At 48.2% G+C, this 22,600-nt stretch overlaps 1 protein-coding gene across 1 annotated transcript in view; it reads left to right on the forward strand.

The window, feature by feature from the left end:
- The window catches only part of LOC129702309 (bifunctional methylenetetrahydrofolate dehydrogenase/cyclohydrolase, mitochondrial-like), a 74,313-nt gene extending 54,167 nt beyond the window's left edge, over positions 1–20,146 (forward strand). Inside the window, exons 7-8 of the mRNA XM_055644041.1 lie at positions 10,884–11,009; positions 19,752–20,146. Coding sequence (XP_055500016.1) covers positions 10,884–11,009; positions 19,752–19,867 — 242 coding nt within the window. The 3' untranslated portion in view covers positions 19,868–20,146. The remainder of the gene's footprint in view (positions 1–10,883; positions 11,010–19,751) is intronic.
- Positions 20,147–22,600: the final 2,454 nt, after the last annotated feature.

A 22,600-nucleotide genomic window follows, 5' to 3' on the forward strand; every position in this document is an offset into this window, starting at 1 on the left:
GGCAGGTAAGTTGCTGATAGTCAAATACATCTTTGGACACACCATTGCCAAATTGTTTTGACCAACTTGTCACATGATACCGACTTTATGCTGCCCATATGGTTAATGTAGGCCACCTCCGTAGTGTAGTCTATTTATAACCGTACATGCAAGTGCTTTAAATCCATAAAATTCACCCGAACATTTTTTAGATAATTAATGCCCAGTATAAGTGGTAACCCCACCACTGTCTTTCTGATATTACTTCAGTGGGTAACTTCATGAGATGCTCAATGACAACCTATATGTTGTTTTTGATACTAAGGTCTGAATCATGTAGACAGAAATGCTACCATTTTCCCAATTACTCTGTTACTTGTCGAGTAGTTGGTAGTTTGTTGACCATTAATTTGTTGCTTGTTTGTGCCAATTCAACTATGTTGTCTCTTGGCAACATTATAGTTACGTGGACTGAATTAATATGAAACCCAAGATAGTCCAGGAAAGAGCTCTATATGCTGGTAGGAACCAGACCCACCTACCTCCATGGTTATTGGCGGTTTTGTCTTTTCTGTTTTCTGAGTGCTTTTGTTCTGACGACGTGCTCCGTCGAGCGGGCAGGTGCAGCGTTTTCCCCCCAGCCCGCTGCTGAAGTGCTGACGGGCTTGGTGCAGTGTCGGGAGCGGGGCGCTGGTTAGCGGTCCTGCCGCTGTGCGCTCTCTCTCTCTCTCTGCACTCGGGCTGCTCCACGCCAACACTGCGTCTTGGGTCCCCTCATCGGCTCCGAATGGTCGGAAGCCTCCGCCCGCCCGCCTGCCTGCCTCACCTGGCCAGTTACTCGAGGGCGAGCGAGGACTGAGGGGAACCTCCAACGCAGTGCAAGCGCCGTCTTCCCGTTGTCGCCCCTGTGGAGTGGCACCGGCACAGCTCCCATCCCTGGTCCGCCGTGTGTGCGGTCCTGGTGGCATCATGCCCCCCCCTCCCGCGAACGGAAAACTCCTCCCGGAGTCCAAGGGGGCCGCTTGCAAGCATGCCCTACGGGGAACAAGCAGACGCGAAGGGGCTGTTAAAATAAAGGTAAGTACTTACCTAAAGCTTAGTTTTTCTGGTTGTTGCGGGAGCCCTGTCTCCCGCCTGCCGCTGTTGCCTGCTGAAACGTAATGCCGCACATGCGTCCTGAGGCGGGTTCTTCACGTAGTCACTAACGTGACTCCGAAGTAAAATTGTAGATGGCGTGGGTTTTCTCCAGGATCAGTTCCCTCCCACGCTACAAAGATGTGCAGGATGGTAGGTTGATTGGCTTCCATAAATGTATATTGACCCTGGTGTGTGTACGAGAGTGTTAGTGTGCGGGGATCGCTGGTCAGCGCGAACTTGGTGAGCCAAGGGCCTGTTTCTGTGCTGTATCACTGAACTAAACTAAACTAAAGATGTTGCCGACCCGCTGAGTTACTCCAGCACTCTGTGTCCATGTTCTCCAGAGATGCTGCATGACCCGCTGAGTTACTCCAGCACTCTGTAGAATGCAATATTTAGGCTGAGCATTTGCCTTGGTCTTGTGGCTTGTCCTGTGTTGGGTCGGGTACTTTTCGGCGCTGCCGTTTTGGGGTGTTAGGGTTAGGGTTTCGAGATGTTAGGGTTAGGGTTTTGGGGTGTTAGGGTTAGGGTTTCGGGATGTTAGGGTTAGGGTTTCGGGATGTTAGGGTTAGGGTTTCGGGGTGTTAGGGTTAGGGTTTCGGGATGTTAGGGTTAGGGTTTAGGGGTGTTAGGGTTAGGGTTTCGGGATGTTAGGGTTAGGGTTTTGGGGTGTTAGGGTTAGGGTTTCGGGGTGTTAGGGTTAGGGTTTCGGGATGTTAGGGTTAGGGTTTGGGGGTGTTAGGGTTAGGGTTTCGGGATGTTAGGGTTAGGGTTTCGGGATGTTAGGGTTAGGGTTTCGGGATGTTAGGGTTAGGGTGTTAGGGTTAGGGTTTCGGGATGTTAGGGTTAGGGTTTAGGGGTGTTAGGGTTAGGGTTTCGGGATGTTAGGGTTAGGGTTTCGGGATGTTAGGGTTAGGGTTTAGGGGTTTAGGGTTTCGGGGTGTTAGGGTTAGGGTTAGGGTTCTGATGGGTACAGATATTATAAACGGAGGCGCCGAAACAGCGGCGCCGAAAAGTACCCGACCCTATTGGTTAACGTGGAGTCAGTAAACACTGTTGCTGTGTACAATGTGGTTAAAACAGACTTGCGTGCCCCAGTTAGTTGGTGGTGAACCACAAGTGAATGGAGGGTTACTCAGCAAGACTATCACCACACATAATCACAATTTCCCGGTTAGCGCAGAATGTACACAACAGTCCACTGAGTCTAGATGCAAGATGCATCATTTTGCGGCCACTGTACAGTCCCATTGCAGCCGTCGCCTCCATTCGGTCGTCCCGCGAACCGTTGTCTCTCCCCTCCCACGGCCCCCTTCACCCCTAGTTCACCGGCGAGGGGGGTCTCCCACAGCCCACCTTGAGGGGACGGAGGGTGAGACCCTCATCGGGCCCTTTGTCCAACGTCCGACCAAATCAACGTTCCTGCTATCTGCTAAATTCACCATTTATCTTAAATATACAATTTCTGGACATATTTGTTCAAATTCAAGTTTATTGCCATATCGACAAGTAAAAGCAGCTTCACAGGTACATAGACTCAGACTCCATGACTCTATGACTCTAACCTGAATGTGATCAACAACACGACATAGGCTCAGCCTACACACAAAACATCGATTGTATCTATGTATGTATTGTTGATCTATGTACCACTGTTTGCAGCACGTTAGTACCCACACCAATGTAAAGCACTTTGGTCAACAAGAGTTGTTTTTAAATGTGCTATAGAAATAAAATGGACTTGACTTTATTATATACAATTCATACGTCACATATCTGAAAGAAAGAAGGCTGTGCAAAAAAACCCCACATTAGTGCAAAAACATAACTAGAAATGTAAAAGAAGTCCATGATGTAACAAGAAGTGAGCATTGTGTTCAGTTGTCAAGGTAGGATTGTTAGAATCATAGTCACAGTCGTACAGTGTGGAAACAGGCCCTTCATCCTAATACATACTTACATAAATACCCTTCATCCTAACTCATCCATGCCGACCAACATGCCCCATCTACACTAGTCCCACCTGTCCGTGTTTGGCTCATATCCCTCTAAACCCGTCCTGTCCAGGTATCTGTTCGATGTTGTTATAGTACCTGCCTCAGTTACCTCCTCTGGCAGTTGGTTCCACACACCCACCCTGTGTCAAAACGTTGCCACTCAGGTTCTTTTAAATCTTTCCCCCCTCGGAGCGAGGTTTAAATGAGATGTGCGGGTCAAGTTATTACACAGAGGGTGGTGGGTGCCTGGAACGTGCTGCTGGTGGAGTACCAGCTGCTGGGGGTGGTGGTGGAGGCAGATACAATAGTGGTGTTTCAGAGATATTTAGATAGGCACTTGGATAGGATGGATATGGATTATATGCGGGCAGATAAGAAGAGTTGGTCTTGGCGTGATGTTTAGCATAGGGATGGTGGGCCGAAGGGCCTGTTTCTGTGCAGTGTTCTAAATCCCATCTCCCTCACCCTAAATCTATGCTCTTGTTTTATCCCTAGAGTCACACAGGACGGAAACAGGCCCTTCGGCCCAACATGTCCATGCCGACCCAGATACAACCTAGTCCCATTTACCCCCATTTGTCCCACTTCCCTCTAGGATGGTGGTGTAGGCAGACACGATAGTGGCTTTTTCGCAGTCATTGGAGAGGCACATGGATATGCAGGGAATGGAGGGATAGAAACATAGAAATCAGGTGCAGGAGTAGGCCATTCGGCCCTTCGAGCCTGCACCGCCATTCAATATGATCATGGCTGATCATCCAACTCAGTATCCTGTACCTGCCTTCTCTCCATATCCCCTGATCCCCTTAGGCACAAGGGCCACATCTAACTCCCTCTTAAATAAGAACACGGATCATGTGCCGGCAGAGGAGAGTTGGTCTTGGCATCATGTTTGGCATCATGTTTGGCACAGACATTGTGGGTGACAGGGCCTGTACCTGTGCTGTACTGTTCTAGGTTCCATGTTCCAGCCTTGACTCCTGCTTGCTGTGTTAGCTTCCCAGTGAACACGTCTCCTGCAGTGCATTCACGGGTGTTGGGACATGTCAGCAGATGCAAGGCTTGGAAGTGATGTCAGTGGTGTGTTGCATCATCTGTAACCACGTTTGGCTGGGTGCCTGGGCTGGGGGTGGGGGAAGTGAGTATCACTCATAGAAACATAGAGACATAGAAAATAGGTGCAGGAGTAGGCCATTCGGCCGTTCGAGCCAGCAACGCCATTCATTGCAATCATGGCTGATCGTCCCCAATCAATAACCCGTGCCTGCCTTCTCCCTATATCCCTTGATTCCACTAGCCCTAGAGCTCTATCTAACTATTTTAAATCCATCCAGTGATTTGGCCTCCACTGCCTACTCGCTCCTTTCTTGAAAAGTGGGATAACATTAGCTATCCTCCAATTCACAGGAACTGATCCTGAATCTATTGAACATTGGAAAATGATCACCAATGCGTCCACTATTTCTTGAGCCAACTCCCTGAGGACCCTGGGTTGCAGACCCTCAGGCCCAGGGGATTTATCATCCTTCAGTCCTATTAGCCTATCCAATACTATTTCTCGCCTCTTGAAAATTTCTTTCAGTTCATCTGCCCCCTTAGGTCCGCTGTCCTCCAGTACATCGTTTACAGGTGGGGAACCTTCTTCAGACTGATTCTAGGAGGGGGGGGGGGGGGGGGGGGGGGGGGGGGGGGGGGGGGGGGGGGGGGAAACTGAAGGCAAGAAAAGACCAGGCCAAATGTGGGCCAACAACTGATGACTACTGGCAGGGAGGTTCCCTGATACGTTGATTGTTGGTTAGGGACGGTGTGATCCCAAGGGAGACACATCGTTGTGAACTGTGGAACTGGTGGACTAACTGTTAGTGGAAGAAGGGGGGAGGAGGTTGGGTGGAGGAAAGTGAGGGGAGTACAGGGGGGATATGGTGGGAGGGAGAAGTTTTTAGAAGTCATCAAAAATTGGAGAATTGAATGTCCATACCGCTGGGGTGCGAGCTACCCAATGTGAGATGAGATATGAGATGCTGTTCCTCCAGTTTGTGTGTGGGTCTCACTCTGGCAATGGAGGAGGCCCAGGACAGAAAGGTCAGTGTGGGAATGGGAAGGGGAGATCCAACAGGCCTTGGCAGACCGAGCACCAGTGTTCAGTGAAAGGGTTGCTGAGTCTGCGCTTTGTTGCAACAATGCACAGGAGAAAGCTGTTTCTAGTCACCTTTCACGTCTGGCCTTGATGGCCAGCTGCAGCTGGGGCTGTGAAAATGGGACCAAAACCTGGCGCCTCTTGTGTGTGGACTCAGTGGGCTGTTTCTATGCATTCTGTACTTAATCAGGGATTGTACTTATGTATGGCAATTATCTAACTGATCTGTATGCAAAAGAAATTTCACAAGATAATAAGGAACTGTTGAACTATTGAACCTATTGTGCTTATAAAATACTTTTGACTTTACTTTAGACTAGAAATACAGGCCCTTCGGACTACCGAGTCCACACCGACCAGCGAACCCCCCCCCCCCCCCACACCGTACACTAGTTCTATACTACACATGAGGAACAATTTACAGAATTAACTCACAAACCTGCACATTTTCAGAGTATGGGAGGAAACCAGAGCACCTGGAGAAAACCCACGTGGTCACGGGGAGAACATTCAAACTCCGTACAGGCAGCACCCTTATTCAGGATGAAACCCAGGTCTCTGGCGCTGTGAGGCAGCAACTCTACCGCTGCGCCATCATGCTGCCCGGTTTATGGAGATCATTGGCCCACAGTCCACTCTGACCATCGATCACCCGTTCACACGAGTAGCTTTGAATTTCCATTAATATTATGCCAGAGTTATCTTTTGTCCCGTTTTAGTCCTTCCGATTTGCATCTTAAGTATGCTCCTCAGTCCCCTAAACCCATCCAGGGATACACGATCCCAGCTGCCTACACCTGGCACAAACCTCCTCCCCCTTCGTGACTAGTGCCCTGAAGAGGAATTCCGCATGCCATCATCATAATCATAACAGTGCTTTATTAGCCAAGTATGTTTTGCAACATACGAGAAATTTGAATTGCCTTACAGTAATACCAATAAAGAACCACAAGACACCCAAATACATTTTTAACACGGACATCCCGCCACAGCGACTCCACATTCCTCACTGTGATGGAAGGCAAAAACAGTTCAATCTCTTCCCTTGTTTGTTTTCCCAGTGACTCTTACAAACTTCTACAGTTGCACCATAGAAAGCATGCTGCTGGCTTGCATCACAGCCTGGTGTAGGAACAGCTCTGCCCAAACACACAAGACATTGCGGAGAATTGTGGCTAAGTTCATCAGCCATAGGAGCAGAAATAGGCCATTAACTGTATTCCACCATTCAATCATGGTTGATCTATCTTTTCCTCTCAACCCCATTTGCCTGCCTTCTCCCCGTAACCCATACAAATCATGACCCTGTCAATTTCTGCTTTAAAAATACCCAATGACTTGGCCGCAATTATCTATCGCAATGAATTCCACAGATTCACCACCCTCTGACTAAAGAAGTTCAGATTCAGATTCAGATTCAATTTTAATTGTCATTGTCAGTGTACAGTACAGAGACAACGAAATGCATTTAGCATCTCCTTTGAAGAGCGACATAGCAAACGATTTTGAATTTAAAAAAATAAATAATAAGTGTCCGTGGGGGGGGGGGGGGTGATTGGCAGTCACCGAGGTACGTTGTTTAGTAGATTGACAGCGGCCGGAAAGAAGCTGTTCCTCGACCTGCTGGTTCGGCAAAGGAGAGACCTGTAGCGCCTCCCGGATGGTAGGAGGGTAAACAGTCCATGGTTGGGGTGAGAGCAGTCCTTGGCGATGCTGAGCGCCCTCCGCAGACAGCGCTTGCTTTGGACAGACTCAATGGAGGGGAGCGTGGAACCGGTGATGCGTTGGGCAATTTTCACCACCCTCTGCAATGCCTTCCGGTCGGAGACAGAGCAGTTGCCATACCATACTGTGATGCAGTTGGTAAGGATGCTCTCGATGGTGCAGCGGTAGAAGTTCACCAGGATCTGAGGAGACAGATGGACCTTCTTCAGTCTTCTCAGGAAGAAGAGACGCTGATGAGCCTTCTTGATCAGAGTAGAGGTATTGTGGGTCCAAGAGAGGTCATCGGAGATGTTGACTCCCAGGAACCTGAAGCTAGAAACACGTTCCACCTCCGTCCCGTTAATGTGGATGGGGGTGTGCGTGCCGCCTCTGGACTTCCTGAAGTCTACAATGAGCTCCTTGGTCTTCTTGGAGTTAAGGGCCAGGTTGTTGTCAGCGCACCATGCTGCTAAGTGCTGGACCTCCTCCCTGTAGGCCAGCTCATCGTTGTTGCTGATGAGGCCAATCACCGTTGTATCATCTGCATACTTGATGATGGTGTTAGTACCATGTACAGGTGTGCAGTCATAGGTGAAGAGGGAGTAGAGGAGGGGGCTCAGCACACAGCCCTGAGGGACGCCGGTGTTCAGGGTGAGGGTTGAAGAGGTGTGCTTGTCTAACCTCACTGACTGGGGTCTGTTGGTTAGAAAGTCCAGTATCCAGTTGCAGAGGGAGGGGTCGATGCCCAGGTTACCGAGTTTGGTGATCAGTTTTGATGGAATAATGGTGTTGAATGCTGAGCTGTAATCGATGAACAGCATTCTTACATAAGTGTCTCTGTTGTCAAGGTGGGAGAGGGCGGAGTGAAGTGCCGTTGAGATGGCATCCTCCGTACTCCTGTTCTTGCGATAGGCAAACTGATAGGGATCCAGTGTGGGGGGTAGGCAGCTTTTGAGGTGTGCCAGGACCAGCCTCTCGAAGCACTTGGTGATGATGGGGGTAAGTGCAACTGGGCGGAAGTCGTTGAGGCTTGCCGCAGTGGAGTGTTTTGGCACTGGCACGATGGAGGTGGCTTTAAGGCAAGTGGGGACAACTGCTTGGGCAAGTGACAGGTTGAAGATGTCAGTCCAGACGTCTGTCAGCTGCGCAGCACAGGCACTGAGCACGCGCCCGGGGATGCCGTCAGGGCCAGCAGCCTTACGTGCATTAGTCCTACTCAGTGCCACGTACACGTCGTAGGGGGTGGTGGTGAGGGGTTGGTGATCGGCAGGTAGCACAGCCTTGATGGCTGTCTCTAGATTGTCCCTGTCGAAGCGGCCCATAGAAGTGATTCAGCTCCTCAAGGAAGGAGGCGTCGCTGGATGTGGGGGTGATGTTGGAGGGTCTGTAGTCCGTGATGGCCTGGATGCCTTGCCACATGCGTCGGGGGTCGGAGTTGTTGTTGAAGTGCTCCTCAATCCTGAGCTTATGGCAATGCTTGGCCTTCCTGATGCCCCTCTTCAGGTTAGCCCTGGATGAACTGTAGGCTCGAGCATCGCCTGACCTGAAAGTGGTGTCCCGTGCTTTCAGCAGTAGCCTGACCTCGTTGTTCATCCATGGCTTCTGATTCGGGTATATGGTCACCTGTTTGAGGGAGGTGACACTATTGATGGTGGAGTTTATAAAGTCCAGAACAGAGGATGTATAGGAATCAATGTCCGTGTGAGAGTCAAGGGTGGCCTGGGCTGCAAACGCCTTCCAGTCAGTGTTTCCAAAACACTGCTGAAGTGTGAAGTCCGCTTCCTCTGACCAGACTTTAACTGTCCTTACAGTTGGTTTAACCCGTCTGATGAGTGGGGAGTACTTAGGGAGCAGGAACAATGAGACGTGATCAGACTGACCAAGGTGGGGGAGGGGGATGGCTTTGTAAGCTTCAGCCATATTGGTGTAGACTTTGTCCAGTGTCTTGTCTACTCTAGTGGGGAAGGATACATGTTGGTGGAATTTGGGGAGTACAGTCTTCAGGTTGGAGTGATTGAAGTCACCCGCAACAATGAAGGCTGCCTCGGGGTTGTGCGTCTGTTGTTTGCTAGTTGTAGCGCAGTCTATCGCACAGACCCGACTCCCCACCATTAACTTCATCTCCACTTCACGCTGCCCCGGGAAAGCAGCCGACATAAACAAAAACTTGTCCCTGTCCCACCCCGGTCATTCCTTCTTCTCCCCACTCCCGTCCGGCAGAAGGTACAGAAGCTTGAAAGCGCGCACCACCAGACTCAGGAACAGCTTCTTCCCCTCTGTTATCAGGCTTCTGAACGGTCCTTCCATAAGCTAGGGTACTGTCCGATTCACCTCTACCCCATTGCGGACATTGGACTTTGTCTCTGGAACTGATGCGCTACAATGCTGAGAACTATATTCTGCACTCTGTATCTTCCCCTTTGCTCTACCTATTGTACTGGAGTTTGGCGTGATTGTATTAGTGTATAGTGTTATCAAATCTGATTGGGTAGCATGCAGAACAAAGCTTTTCACTGTACCTCAGTACACGGGACAATAATAAGCCTAGTTGGGTAGCTGAGTTCAAACTGAAGAAAGGTTATAACCATATAACAATTACAGCACGGAAACAGGCCATCTCGACCCTTCTAGTCCGTGCCGAACACATAATCTCCCCTAGTCCCATATACCTGCGCTCAGACCATAACCCTCCATTCCCTTCCCATCCATATAACTATCCAATTTATTTTTAAATGATAAAAACGAACCTGCCTCCACCACCTTCACTGGAAGCTCATTCCACACAGCTACCACTCTCTGAGTAAAGAAGTTCCTCCTCATGTTACCCCTAAACTTCAGTCCCTTAATTCTCATGTCATGTCCCCTTGTTTGAATCTTCCCTACTCTCAGTGGGAAAAGCTTTTCCACGTCAACTCTGTCTATCCCTCTCATCATTTTAAAAACCTCTATCAAGTCCCCCCTTAACCTTCTGCGCTCCAAAGAATAAAGCCCTAACTTGTTCAACCTTTCTCTGTAACTTAGTTGCTGAAACCCAGACAACATTCTAGTAAATCTCCTCTGTACTCTCTATTTTGTTGACATCCTTCCTATAATTAGGCGACCAAAATTGTACACCATACTCCAGAATTGGCCTCACCAATGCCTTGTACAATTTTAACATTACATCCCAACTTCTATACTCAATGCTCTGATTTATAAAGGCCAGCACACCAAAAGCTTTCTTTACCACCCTATCTACATGAGATTCCACTTTCAGGGAACTGTGCACAGTTATTCCCAGATCCCTCTGTTCATCTACATTCTTCAATTCCCTACCATTTACCATGTACGTCCTATTTTGATTTGTCCTGCCAAGATGTAGCACCTCACACTTATCAGCATTAAATTCCATCTGCCATCTTTCAGCCCACTCTTCCAACTGGCATAAATCTCTCTGTAGACTTTGAAACTCTACTTCATTACCCGCAACCCCACCTATCTTAGTATCATCTGCATACTTACTAATCCAATTACCACACCATCATCCAGATCATTGATGTACATGACAAACAACAGTGGACCCAACACAGATCCCTGTGGCACCCCACTCGTCACTGGCCTCCAACCTGACAAACAACGGGTTTTGGCCCGAAACATTGCTATTTCCTTCGCTCCATAGATGCTGCTGCACCCGCTGAGTTTCTCCAGCACTTTTGTCTACCTTCGATTTTCCAGCATCTGCAGTTCCTTCTGAAACACAGGTACATGGATAGGACAGGTTTAGAGGATTAGGGGCCAAATGCAGGCAGATGGGACGTGTTAATGGGGCATGTTGGGTGCCATGGACAAGTTGGACCGAAGGGCCTGTTTCCGTGCTGTATGACTCTATAAGCCTAAAGACTCACTGAGGGAGGGTTTGCGGTGTTAACTAGATGGCTGCTCTCTTTCAGGGATCCCGAAACTGATCACTGCGGACATGATCAAGGAGGGAGCGGTGGTAATCGATGTCGGCATCAACCGTGTCCGTGATCCAGCTACCGGCAAGACCAAGCTGGTGGGAGACGCTGACTTCAAAGGTAATCTAACAAAGAGCCGGATATGAACCTGATATGCAGGAAATGGAGGGCGTTGAGGGAGATAAGAGTTGATCTTGGCATTATGTGTAAGAAGCAACTGCAGATGCTTTTTTATACTGAAAATAGACACAAAATGCTGGAGTAACTCAGCGGGTCAGGCAGCATCTGTGGAGAACATGGACACAGAGTGCTGGAGGAACTCAGCAGGTCAGGCAGCATCTGTGGAGAAAAGGAATAGGTGACGTTTCGGGTGGGAATCCTTCATCAGATTGATGGAGTAGGGAACTGGGGAGAATGCTGGAAAGGAGAGGTCGTCTATTCCTTCCCTCCGGAGATGCTGCCTGACCCACTGAGTTACTCCAGCTTTTTGTGTCTACTTTGGTTTTGGCCTCATGTTTGGCACAGACATTGTGGGCCGAATATGCCTGTTCCTGTGCTGTACTGTTCTATGTTCTATGCAAGAGACCACACATGCTGGGAGGAAATCGATCCCATCAAATATCAGCATGGTTGTCCATGTGTGAATCAACAGGAGACGAGTGACTTTTTTTAATGAAAGTTTCTCTACAGTTCTTAAGATTTAAAAGAGTTAGATAGAGCTCTAGGAGCTAGTGGAATCAAGGGATATGGGGAGAAGGCAGGCACGGGTTATTGATTGGGGACGATCAGCCATGATCACAATTAATGGCGGTGCTGGCTCGAAGGGCCGAATGGCCTCCTCCTGCACCTATTTTCTATGTTTCTTTCAGTGGGGCAAATCAGGACAGCTGAGGAAACCCACACAAATGAGCAAAAAGGTATTGGCGTCTTAAAGTGCATTAAGGTGGATAAATCCCCTGGGCTTGACCAAGTGTGTGGTCAGTCCTTTTGGGAAACTAGGGAAGGAATTACGGAGGTCCTTGTGGCACGGTGGCGCAATGGGTCGAGCCACTGCTTCACGGCGCCAGAGACCTGGGTTCCATCCTGACATCTTTGTGGAGTTTGCACGTTTCCCCAGGTGCTCCAATTGCCTTCCACATCCCAAAGACGTGCAGGTGCGTAGGTTCATTGCCCTCAGTGTGTGGGTGAGGGGTAGAATCGAAGGGGATTTGACAAGGATGTGGCAAGAGTAAAAGATAACATTAGTATAAATGGGTCAGCACAGGCTTGGTGGGCTGAAGGGTCTCTTTCTGTGATGTACGACTTGACCTTGGTTTGTAAGTTAATTGGCTTTGGTAAGATAGTAAGTTGTCCTTGAGGGATAGTGCTAGTGTATGGGTTGATTGCTGGTCCGCATGGACTCGATGGGCCGAAGGGCCAGTTTCCACGCCGTATCTCTAAAGTCTAATGAAAACTCCAATTCTAGCTCTGTGTGAAGTGTTGTACTTTGGGCCTGTCTAATGGGCCTGTCCCACTTAGGTGACTGCAGGAGACTACGCGGTCGCCACATGTTCGCGGGTGGTTGCCGGGGAGTCGCCTTCATGGTCATGAGGAGTTCCCGCATTCTGGGAACTAGTCGTGGCCTCATTATGGTCGCCGTGAAGTTTTCAACATGTTGAAATATTAGCAGCGACCAGAATGAAGCCGCCATGGAGAGTAGTGAGAATTCTCGTGCCGTAGGTGGGTCGCCAGGAGGTCCTAATGGGAAGACTAAGGCTCTCGTAGTAGCCGGTGCTGACCGGTGAATCTCATTGGCTCATTGGGGAAAAAAAACCTAAGCAGAACCAAGGATAACCGACCGGTAATGTTAATGTCCGCCGAGCTTCACAGCCGTGTATCTCTGTCTTCTTAAAAGTTGTCTCCACTCCTTCTCCCCCCCCTCTTTTAAAGGACTTCTCGTACACTGTGCTTTCACCGTCTTAATTACAGCGCCAACCTTCCTGTTCATCACGGTGTGTGTTTGTATCACCTTGGCTTTGCACCGTGTGAATTTCACTCAGACAGCGCTCCCCCCGCTTGCCCTGTCCCCCGCCTGCATAACGGGCTGGTGAAGGAAGCGATGTGTGTGTGTGTGTTCCACTCTGACAGTCGCCAGAAAAATCACTTAAGTGGGACAGGCCCATAACATGGGCAGGACCTACACAGTGAATGGCAGGGCTCTGGGGAATGTTGTACAGCAGAGGGATCTAGGAGTGCAGGTAAGTGGCCCCACTGGTTTGGATTCTGTTTATTATTCTTGTTAGACAGTAGACTGGATGTGAAGAAGGTGTTTGGCACACTGCCCTTCATCAGTCAGAGCATTGAGTTCAGGACGGAGCATCATTTTGCAACTGTGCAGGACGTTGGTGAGGTTGCATTTGTAATATCATTGTTCAATTTCGGTCACTCTGCTGTGGGAAGGATGTTATTCAGCTGGAGAGGGTGCAGAGAATATTTATGGGGTTGTTGCCAGGACTAGAGGGCCTGAGCTACAGGGAGAGGTTGAGTAGGCTGGGACTCTATTCCTTGGAGTGCAGGAGGGCGAGGGGTGATCTTATAGAGGTGTACAACATCATGAGGGGAATCAATAGGGTGAATACAGGGTTTTTTACCCAGAGTGAGGGGGGAGTCAAGAACCATAGGTTAAATGTGAGGTGGGAAAGATTTAAGGTGGGTGTATGGAACGAGCTGCTATGGAGGTGGTTGAGGCAGGGACTATAACAACAGTTAAAAGATACTTGGAAAGGTACATAGATTGGAACGGTTTAGAGGGGTATGGGGCAAACGCAGGCAGATGGGACAAGTGCAGATGGGGCATCTTGACCAAAACACACATTGTGCTGGAGTAACTCAATGTGTCAGGCAGAAAAAGGAATAGGAATAGGAATTGGCGATAAAGGAATAGGTGACGTTTCGGGTTGGGATCCTGTTCAGAATTAGGTTGGAAGAAGGGTCCCAACCCAAAACATCATCCATCCATTTTAGTCAACAGTCAATAGTGCTTTTTATTGTCACATATGTTAATTGTTAGCACTGTGAAATTCTTTGCCTTACAAACAATCCAGTAGAGTATCACCATTTAGCAAGTGTGCAGGAATAATCTACTGAGGTCCATGCAGGAGGTGCCATGTTCAAAGTCCACACTCTGGTTCTTACAAGCAGTGCTTGTTCTAGGTGAGCCCCAGGTTGTTGTGGGCCTCTGTCTTTGGACGCCACGTCCCTCTCCTCATCCGTCCACCTTTGTTTCCCGGGGTTCCTCCCGCAGCCGACCTGGAGGGTGCGTTAGACCAGAGCCCGGCTCACTCTCCTCACCCGGACACTGCTGGGTCTGGTCTCTGGTGGATGAGCAATGGGCCGGCTCGGTGACTTCCACCTGCAGCTCGCCATCAGTCCAGTCTTCCGATCTAATGCGGGGGGCCCGGCTCCGCTGAAGCTGCCACCCGCTGTACCTTCAGTGAGATCACGAAGACCGGATCGACAAGTCCCTTGGTGGCTCCCCCCTGAAGCCGTGTCTCCCCACTGAAGCCGTGTCTCCCACCCTGAACAGCCGTGATCTCCCACCCTGAACAGCCGTGATCTCCCACCCTGAACAGCCGTGATCTCCCACCCTGAGTCCAGCCATGATCTCCCACCCTGAGTCCAGCTGTGATCTCCCACCCTGAGTCCAGCTGTGATCTCCCACCCTGAGTCCAGCCGTGATCTCCCACCCTGAGTCCAGCCGTGATCTCCCACACTGAGTCCAGCTACTCAAGGGCCCACAGCATCCTGGGAGCATCGCTGAGTTACTCCAGCACTTTGTGTCTATCTTTGGTAGAAACCAGCATCTGCAGTTCCTTGTTTCTACATCTTGATACATTGGGCACCTTGGTCTGCATGGGCCACTTGGGCCGAAGGGCCTGATTTCCTGCTCTCAATGACTCATCCAGTTTACCACAGCCATCAACAGCTCAGGTAGGATGTGGGAAGCTGGGACCCGCATCAACCCCGTGCATTCCTGCACTCTGACTGAACTCTGGGGACTGATCCAACCACTTCCAAACCAGGTTTGTTTTTCTGAACTTTGCGGAATGTTTAACCGAACCTTTCATTAAAAGACAAACTTGTCTCCATCTCTCACCCTGTGAGCACCCACTGCCATACATTCCATTCTACTGGCTTTTAACCTCTCATGCTTCCTCCTCTCCTTATGATGCAGTAGGCTGCCATTCGGCCCATCGTGAGTGATCTTCTATGGACTGTGTCTGTGGTTACACTACAGACTTCAGTTTTGCACTATTATGGTTACCTGACATTATTTAGGTTATTAATTTATTGTATTCTTGCTTATTGTATATTTAACTGTGCGTTAGTGTATTAATAGGGCAGTTAAACTGCTACAAGTAAGAATTTCATTCTTCCAATGTCAGTACGAATGAAATTTGACATAACACAGGAACAGGCCCTTCGGTCCACAATGTCTGTGCTGAACATGATGCCCAGTTAAACTAATCTTCTCTGCCTGCACGTGATCCACATCCCTCCATTCCCTGCATATCCTGTTGCCTGTAAGTCTTCTAAACACCACAATCGTATCTGCCTCCACCACCATCCCCAGCAGTGCGTTCCAGGCCCCCCACATCCTCTGTGTAAAATAACTTGCCCCACACATCTCCTTTAAATTCTCCCCCTCTCACAATGCTATGCCCTCTGGGAAGTGCTGGGGAAATGGTTCTGACTGTCTACCCGTGACTGAGACTCTTGACTTTGACCCCCTTCAGACCAATGATCCCACGTGAGACATCGTCAGCTGCTGCCTCACACATTGTGCCGGAGCTCGGGTGCTGATAGAATTGCAACAAATGTTCCCGGCTGATTAAATATCACTTGTATGTATATGCTCTACATCGGTGAGACCAAGCGCAGGCTTGGCAATCGCTTCGCCCAACACCTCCGCTCGGTTCGCAATAACCAACCTGATCTCCCGGTGGCTCAGCACTTCAACTCCCCCTCCCATTCCAAATCCGACCTTTCTGTCCTGGGCCTCCTCCATGGCCAGAGTGTCCCACCGCAAATTGGAGGAGCAGCACCTCATATTTCGCTTGGGTAGATTTACACCCCAGTGGTATGAACATTGACCTCCAATTTCAGGTAGTCCTTGCTTTCTCCCTCCTTCCCCTCCCCTCCCCAGCTCTCCCACAAGCCTACTGTCTCCGCCTCTTCCTTTCTTTTTCCCGCCCCCACCCCCTCATCAGTCTGAAGAAGGTTCTCGACCCAAAACGTCACCTATTCCTTCTCTCCATAGACGATGCCTCACCCGCTTTTTTGTCCACCTTCGATTTTTCCAGCATCTGCAGTTCTTTCTTAAACATTTGTATACATCTGGTGCCTTACCAACCCCAAGCGACTTTGTGAAGTTAACAGGAGCACATGCCCCAGTCAGCATCAATGATGCCACAGTGGAAATGGTTGAGAATTTCAAATACCTTGGTGCTAATTTTACCAATGATCTGTCATGGACCAACCACATTGATGCAACAGCCAGGGACCCACACTAACGCCTCGACTTCCTGACAAGACTGAGGACATTCACCATGTCTCCAATGACCCTTGCAAACTTCTACAGATGCACCATAGAAAGCATACTGTTGGGTTGCATCACAGCCTGGTTTGGGAACAGCTCTGCCCAAAACTGTTAGAAATTGCAGAGAGTTGTGGACGTAGCCCAGTCCATCACACAGACCAGACTCCCCACCATTGACTCCATCTACACTTCACGCTGCCTCGGGAAAGCAACCGACATAATCAAAGACTTGTCCCTGTCCCACCCCGGTCATTCCTTCTTCTCCCCGCTCCTGTTCGGCAGAAGGTACAGAAGCTTGAAAGCGCGCACTACCAGACTCAGGAACAGCTTCTTCCCCTCTGTTATCAGGCTTCTGAACGGCCCTTCCATAAGATAGGGCACTGTCTGATTTACCTCTACCCCATTGCGGACATTGGACTTTGTCTCTGGAACTGATGCGCTACAATGCTGAGATCTATATTCTGCACTCTGTATCTTCCCCTTTGCTCTACCTATTGTAGCAACGTTACAGAATTTTGAGATTTTAAAAATCAAGTCTGCAATTTATCCCATCAAATAAAGCATAAAAAGAAGTTTAATTTGACACCTAATTCACTTTCATATCTTCAGTATTAAAAATTATGGCCATTTTCATGCTCAGAAATTAGCATCTTATTCCCTATTGCTTTTCCATTGACTTAACACAAAAGCTGTGATCGAGGATAATCAAAAGCTCATAACTTTCTTAAAAATCAAGAGAACTGAATGAAAATTTCAGTTATTATAGATTGAAGCATTTTGAAACAAATATAAAACATCTTACTTGGATGACCTGAAATTAAAGCATATAATTAGTTAATTACCTAATTGTAGTTAATTACAAAATTGACCGTTGTGACGGAAATACCTGTAATAATAAACACCCAGACTGCATTGAAAATTCCAAAATGTGATATTGTCAAGATCAGAACTTTATATGCTGTAAATCCGTAACAGATAGGTAAATAAATTACAATTTCTAGCAATGGACCAAGTCTTTATGGGGAAGATCAGTTGCTACCTGGTACATTGGCATATCATAATCAGTAGCATCATCATAATCCTCAGATTGTAACCAATAAGCAACTCTATACACCTTGTTTTACCTCAACTTTTCAATTTTGGCATTGTAAACTACAAGTTTTTGCTCTTCAAACCACACATGACATGCCTTTCTACCCACTACTTTCCCATTAAGAATGTCCTGTAGATTCCACTTCTTAAGAAAAGGATATATTTTTTAAATAGCCTAAGTATCCAAATAACAAACTAATCCCATTCACACAAGAATTCACAATATAGCATGATTTTAAAATCTCACTGTCATGTATTTATATGCCAGATGGAAGGATGTTTAATTCCCATAAATTAATCTAGAAACATCCACAATAAAATTAAAATTATTATTTTTTAGCACAATACATGGGACTAAAACTGATATCTATCTATATTACTAAAACTCTGTTCTTGACCAGTTTCGGCTTTCTGTGCTGCGGTTTCCGAGAGAACGCCACCACCTACGGCCGTCATTTTTGGCCACCTCACTCAGAGCCCCCCTCCGCCGCGTGTGTGCCGAGGATTTTTCCCGTCGATGAAAATTGACAGAGATATTAATGTTTTTACAACATTCCCCATTCTCTCTGCTGCCCCTGCTGGAGGGAGGGGGAGCTACTATAAAACCAGGAAGTGGTGTGCCTCAATCAGTCTCTGCAAGTGCTGTGCCTCAATCAGAGCTTTTTGAATGACACTGACAAATGTCTACAGCACTGTGAGTACCCTTAATTTGGTTAATCTCCCCCCCCCCCTCTCTCTCCCCCCTCTCTCTCCCCCCTCTCCCTTCTCCCCTCCCCTCCCCCCTCTCTCTCCCCCCCCCCCCCCCCCCCTCTCCCCCTCCCTCTCCCCCCCTCTCTCTCCCCCCCCCCTCTCCCCCCCCTCTCTCCCCCCCTCTCTCCCCCCCTCTCTCCTCCCCTCCTCTCTCCCCCCCCTCCTCCCCCCCCCCCCCTCTCTCCTCCCCCCTCTCTCTCTCCCCCCCCTCTCTCTCTCCCCCCCCTCTCTCTCCCCCCTCTCTCCCCCCCCTCTCCCTCTCTCCCCCCCTTTCTCTCTCCCCCTCTTTCCTCTCTCCTTCCCTCTCCCCCCCCTTCTCTCTCTCCCCCCCCTTTCTCTTCCCCCCTCTCTCTCTCCCCCCCCCCCCCCCCCCCCCCCCTCCCCTCCCTCCCCCCCTCCCCCCCTCCTCCCCTCCATTAGCGTGAGTGCGGGAGGGGATAGTTAGTGTGTGACGCTGCATGCCGCCTCCCCCCCCACAACCACACGTTGGGGGAACAGACCCAACGGGTCTGCACTTGGTCTAGTTTAGTATTGACCATGGGTAGACAATAACACAAAATATAGACGATTTAGATGCTCTTAGGACATGATTGTCCAAAAAAGAGTATTTAAATCATCTTGTGAGTGGGGTTTTTCTGGATGCGATCGATTGGAACGTCGCATTTGCGGTGAATTTGAACCCCATATCGGCAAGAAAAACACTGCCGGTTCGTATGGAGCCCAAATCCCATTTTCGCATCGTAAAATTTGATTAAAGCCATCCCGAAAAACAAGATTGTTTGTAAAATAGACGACTTACATTTTGTTTTGTCCCGTTCATGCGATCCGTCACGTTGTAGGCGTTGAGGGCGTTAGAAGTCACTTTTTATTTTAATGTAATTATTAAATTGTCTCGCGATTAAATAAATAAAAAAATCGAGAACGGAAGGCCGATCGATTGTTCTTCAGCAGCTAGCAGCCCGAGGAAGTCCGCCTCCGATAAGCGGGAGCAAACGGCATTTTAATCCTGCCCCCTCCCCTCCCCCCCTCAAAGGCGCCAAAGTCGCGCACATGCCCAGTGGCAGAACTGCAGCGCCGCTGTAGGTAATTTTTGTAACATCGCTACCTATTGTACTGGAGTTTGGCGTGATTGTATACATGTATATTATTGTTTGTTCTGCATGCAAAACAAAGCTTTTCACTGTACCTCGGTACACATGACAATAATAAACCTGAACCATTGACAGCCTTTGCTGCTTCCTTATCTTGAAATACTAAAGATGTTTTAGATTAAGTCTGAAGAAGGGTCCCGACCCACCTATCCATGTTCTCCAGAGAAGCTGCCTAAGCCGCTGAGTTACTCCAGCACTCTGTGTCTATGTTCTCCAGTCTGTGTCCCTTTGTGTATTAAGCAGCATCCGCATGTCCTTGTTTCCACTAAAGCTGTTGTGTTCTCCTTGCAGAGATCAAGAAGAAGGCCAGCTACCTGACACCGGTCCCTGGCGGAGTGGGTCCCATGACTGTCGCCATGCTAATGAAAAACACACTGATGGTGACCAAGAAGTTTGTAGCCTACTGAAGACTGAGCCATGACACTGACTGACCACTTCACCTCCAGGGCTCTTTAAGTTATTATAGAAAATATATCTCTTTTAACAATATTTATTTATATTTTGCTGGAAGCCATTAACGTGTACGATGTATATGCTGTAGATGCAGGAACTGCAGATGCTATTTTACAAAACAAAAGACAGATTGCTGGAGTAACTCAGCAGGTCAGGCAGCAGCTCTGGAGAAAAGGAAGGGGTGACGTTTCGGGTCGAGAGTCGAGACCCTTCCTCAGACTGATTGGTTTGTGGTGGGGGGGGAGAAAGCTGGAAGAGAGGTTTTTGTTTGTGTTGTGTTCTGGGCCTTGCAGCGATGTACTGGCCGTCCCCCCCCACTCATCCCCGCCCCCCCCCCACACCCAACTCCTGCCACATGGTTGGAGCCGCTCTCTATCTCTCCCTTTTGTTCACTCTCCCCCTCCCTCTCAATCTATATCTCTATCTCTCTCTCTCCCTTTCTCTTTCTCTCTCTCTCTCTCTCTCCCCCCCTTTCCCTCCATCCCTCTCTCTCTCTCTCTCTCTCTCTCTCGCTCTCTATATATCTCTCTCTCTCACTCTCCCTTTCAATTTCAATTCAATTTTCAATTAAAAAACTTTATTGGCATGATAAAAAAAACATTGTTATATTGCCAAAGTATAAAACATGACATACATGTTTAAAATGCATAAGTATAAATACAAGGATACGGTGCATGGGTAGATATGTCCCTGTACATAAACTCGCAATAGGCCTATAGCCCTTTATTGATTGCTACACGTTCTTGCAGCTGTAAGCAGTACAACACAATAGCAAGTTTAGCAAATCAATATTAATTTCTTAGTTAGTTAATGTCAATTAGTGTGTGTGCACATATGTGCATGTTGGTCATTCACCGTCTCTCGGGTTATGACATGCTGTTACGTATTGTGCGCCAAGATGTGCCGTATTTCCTTCGCCAAGGATTATTCTTAGTTTTGATGTATCGTCTAGTTCTTTAAAGTCAGGGGTTGCCACACTGACTTTGTCAAAGTATGCTTTCCATGTTTTGTCAAATTTTTTGCATTTTAGGAGGAAGTGCACCTCTGTTTCAACCTCATCTGTCAAACAGTGGCCGCATATTCTGTTTTCTCTTGGTTGCCAGAATCTCTTCTGTCTTCCTTTTTCAACTGCCAAATAGTGGTCACTTAACCTGTATTTGGTGTGGGTCTGTCTCTGCTTTATGTCTCTAACAGTTGAGAGGTAGTCTGCCAATTTATAGTCTCTTTTTAGCGAACGGTAACATTCTAATTTGCTATGGCTTTTGGTTTCTTTATCCCAATGTTCCAAATACATTTCTTTACATTGTTTGATAATTTGGTTCACTCTAACTGGTGATTGGGGGTCAATATTTGATCTGAGGCCGGTCAGGGTTTAACTAGATATGGTTTAACTGAATTGGGGTAGTTAGTCTCAGTACCAACTGACAAAGGGAACTCTTTTCTGAGTTCCCCTCTTGTGTTTGAAGGGCTTTAAACTGGAGGGTATCTGGGGGGCTAGATTTAAGGTGATTCCAAAAATGTAGTGCTCTTTTCTGGATATTTATTATCAGTAGGTATCTGCCTAGTTCCGCCCTACATGCGTTTGTTGGTGTTTTCCTTTGGATATGGAGGGTGTTCCGACAAAATTCCACATGCAGGGCCTCCGTTGTATGTTTTTCCATTTACTATAACTATGGTGACTGAGCGGACCCCATACTTCACTACCACAAAGCGCAATAGGCTGGATTACACTGTCAAATATTTTAAGCCAGAATTTAATTGGAATTTGGATGTTGTAGAATCTTCTTTTTATTGCATACAGAGCTCTTCGAGCTTTCTCTTTTAGTGCATTCACTGCCATATTGAAGCTCCCTGATGCTGAAATAGTTAGACCAAGGTAAGTATAGCTCATAGTGTGTTCGATAACAGTACCATTGAGAGTAAAGCTGTATTTATCTTCCTGACATCTGGGTCTTTTCTGAAAAAATCATGATGTTGGTTTTCTTTAGATTTACTGCCAGGGCCCAATTTTGGCAGTACTCATCAAGTAGGTCCTTTCTTTCTCTCCCTCCCTCTCTCTCCCCCTCTCTCTCTCTCTATCTCTCTCTTCCTCTCCCTTTCTCTCTCTCTCTCTCCCCCTCTCCCTCCCTCTTTCCCTCTCAATCTATATCTCTATCTTCCCTTTCTCTCTCTCTCTCTCTCTCTCTCTCTCCCTCTCTCTCTCTCTCTCCCTTCCTCTCTCTCTCCCTCTCCCTTTCTCTCTCTCTCCCTTTCCCTCCCTCTCTCTAAATCTATCTCTCCCTTTCTCTCTCTCTCTCCCTCTCTCTCTCCCTCTCCCTCCCTCCCCCTCTCTCTCCCTCTCCATCTATCTATCTCTCCCTCTCCATTTCTCTCTCACTCTCTCTCTCCCTCTCCCTCCCTCTCTCTCCCTCCCAATCTATCTCTCTCTCTTGCACAAATTGGTTGAATGTGCTGTGATAATAATATTGAGTTGAGGGTTTAAGATGGCTGCACGGATATGCAGGGAGTGAAGGGATGCAGAGGAGATGAATTTAACCTGCCGTTTTGACACAGACATTGTGGGCTGAAGGGCCTGTTCCTGTACTGTACTGTCTGTTCTATCTGTGGAGGGAGATGGAGAGATATCATTCTGTCACTCTAGTCCCAGTGGGCATATGTTTCTCCCACCACCCCTATGGCCGTGTTCC

This window comes from Leucoraja erinacea, chromosome 1 (genome assembly GCF_028641065.1).
Source record: "Leucoraja erinacea ecotype New England chromosome 1, Leri_hhj_1, whole genome shotgun sequence".
In the NCBI taxonomy this organism is placed as follows: Eukaryota; Metazoa; Chordata; class Chondrichthyes; order Rajiformes; family Rajidae; genus Leucoraja; species Leucoraja erinaceus.